Source organism: Penaeus chinensis, chromosome 2 (genome assembly GCF_019202785.1).
Source record: "Penaeus chinensis breed Huanghai No. 1 chromosome 2, ASM1920278v2, whole genome shotgun sequence".
Lineage (NCBI taxonomy): Eukaryota > Metazoa > Arthropoda > Malacostraca > Decapoda > Penaeidae > Penaeus > Penaeus chinensis.
Genome location: NC_061820.1, coordinates 40413225 through 40415724, shown reverse-complemented (window position 1 = coordinate 40415724; position 2500 = coordinate 40413225). Strand labels below are relative to the sequence as shown.

Sequence of the window (2500 nt, the reverse complement as noted above, 5' to 3'; positions counted from 1 at the left end):
TATAAATATATATAATATATAAATATATAAATATGTAAATATATATATATATATATATATATATATATATATATACACACACATATATAATCAATATATATATATATATATATATATATATACATACATATATATATACACACACACACATATATATATATATATATATATATATATATATATATATATATATATACACACACACACACACACACATATTTGTGTGTGTGTGTGTGTATATATACATAAACATGTATATGTATACAAATATACATATAGCGAGAGATGCATACATACATAGGTAGTTGATATATAAATAAATAAATATATATATATATGTATATATATACATTTATATCTATATCCATATAAATATATGTCTATTTATCTATGTATCTATACACACACACACACACACACACACACACACACACACACACACACACACACACACACACACACACACACACACACACACACACACACACACACACACACAGACCGGTTTCGCATTTCGTATTTCTGACGAAGCTATAATCAAATCCGCGAGGTTGGGCACAGTGCCTGCTAGGAGAAATACCATTTCATTGAGAGGAAAAAAACGGATATTCAATACGAATGGTATATGTACACAACTGGGTAAATTTGGGTTGTTTCAATGTGTTATTGTTTTTATTACTACAGTAGAACTATCTAAATGAATTTGCATGTTTTGTCTTCAAAGAGTTTGTTTAAAACAATTGATTAAATATACATGCCATATTTTTTAATGGTTCTGAATTTCAAATTACCTTTTACAGTACATATTACGTTATGTTCTATATCATTATGTTTAAAATATAGTTTCTCCATATTTTGTACACTGAATAATGATAAACAGTACGTCATATATATGTTTTTGTTCTGTTCTGTAAATGAAAACAGAAAATTAACATTTCTAAAAGAATCTCTAAATGAGTTTTCATTCGATTAGCTCTCGTAATACATCATCATATTGAATGATTATCTATAGAATGTCAAATCTATCAGATACCAGGTTTATCAAACAAGTAATTTCAGCAAATGTGATACAGACACAAAACACAATCATACGATATGTATATATGCTACACAGTAAAATAACACACACGCACACGCACACGCACGCACACACACACACACACACACACACACACACACACACACACACACACACACACACACACACACACACACACACACACACACACACACACACACACACACACACACACACACACACACACACACACACACACACACATACACACACGCACACACACACACAGACACACACACACACACACACACACACACACACACACACACACACACTCACACACAAACACACACACACACACCACATATATATGTGTGTGTATATATATATATACATACATACATACACATATCTACACTATATTGACAGATACATTCATTCATCGGGTGAGATAGAGAGACCGATAGATAGATAGATACACACATATACATAAACTCGTATATAGAGAGAGAATAGGAAGACAGGGGCGTCATAAGCGATAGGTATATGCTGTACACTTCGACCAATGATCCTGATAATCACAGAACGGTAATTTCTTTGTTTTGTTTATTCTAGGCATCAGAGAGTTAAAAGCTTCACAGTAAAATAAACAACAAGAAACATATAAAAATACAACATAAATGCCTGTATATGTATATATATGAATATATATATTTCATACATATATGTAAATATTTTGACGGTGTAAGGGAGCACCGGGTTACGATATTTTGTTTATATCTATTTTAATAATCTTAAACTGTAATAAAATATTGTATTCTGTTTTCTTTGGGTTATAGATATAAATCAATTGACTATTTTACCTTACTCACATTCTAGAATTCGCGAAATGGCGTACCTTTTGAATGGATAAGACCTTTATTATATTCATGATATATTAGTTATGTCGTGGCTAGTTGATCAAGTTTTCTATCAAGAAGCTTCTTCCTTTCTTGCTAGCACCTTGGAGATCGTGGTTTGTAAAGCCTTTCGACAATGAAAACAGTTCGGGATATTCACGTTTGACAAGAGTGTTATTTTCCAGTAGATCGACGTTTTCAAGCCACGTTCCAGCCGTGCCTTTGAAAGCCTGGACGCCCGGGAATATACTCTGGTGGTTGTGGATTCTATGTCTGGCCGTTCTGCTGTTCGAACTGAGGGAAGGTAACGGGTTCTGGGTTACTTGGAAGCAGTCGTGATGTGCCCTTGACATCATCTGGTGTAAGGGAGACCATCGGTTCTGAAACGACTCCCCTTTCGTCTCTGGTTCTATGACTCTACTGCCTTGAGATGGTGTTTGGAAGCCTTCTTTCAGGCAATGGAGACTGGGAAGCATGGTCGGTCTTTTGGGGTCTTCCGAGTCATTTCTTTGGCTTGGCGAAGTTATGGCCGGAAACCCTCCACGGTTCTTCCACAAACTGTTGGGTGATGGAAGTCGGCTTC

General features: G+C 34.4%; 1 protein-coding gene across 1 annotated transcript in view; it reads right to left on the bottom strand.

The window, feature by feature from the left end:
• Positions 1 to 2407: 2407 nt before the first annotated feature.
• Positions 2408 to 2500, bottom strand: part of LOC125034931 (forkhead box protein L1-like) — a 13784-nt gene continuing 13691 nt past the window's right edge. Inside the window, exon 6 of the mRNA XM_047626981.1 lies at positions 2408 to 2500. This exon is cut by the window's right edge and continues 398 nt beyond it. Within this exon, the coding sequence (XP_047482937.1) occupies positions 2419 to 2500 (82 nt within the window). The 3' untranslated portion in view covers positions 2408 to 2418.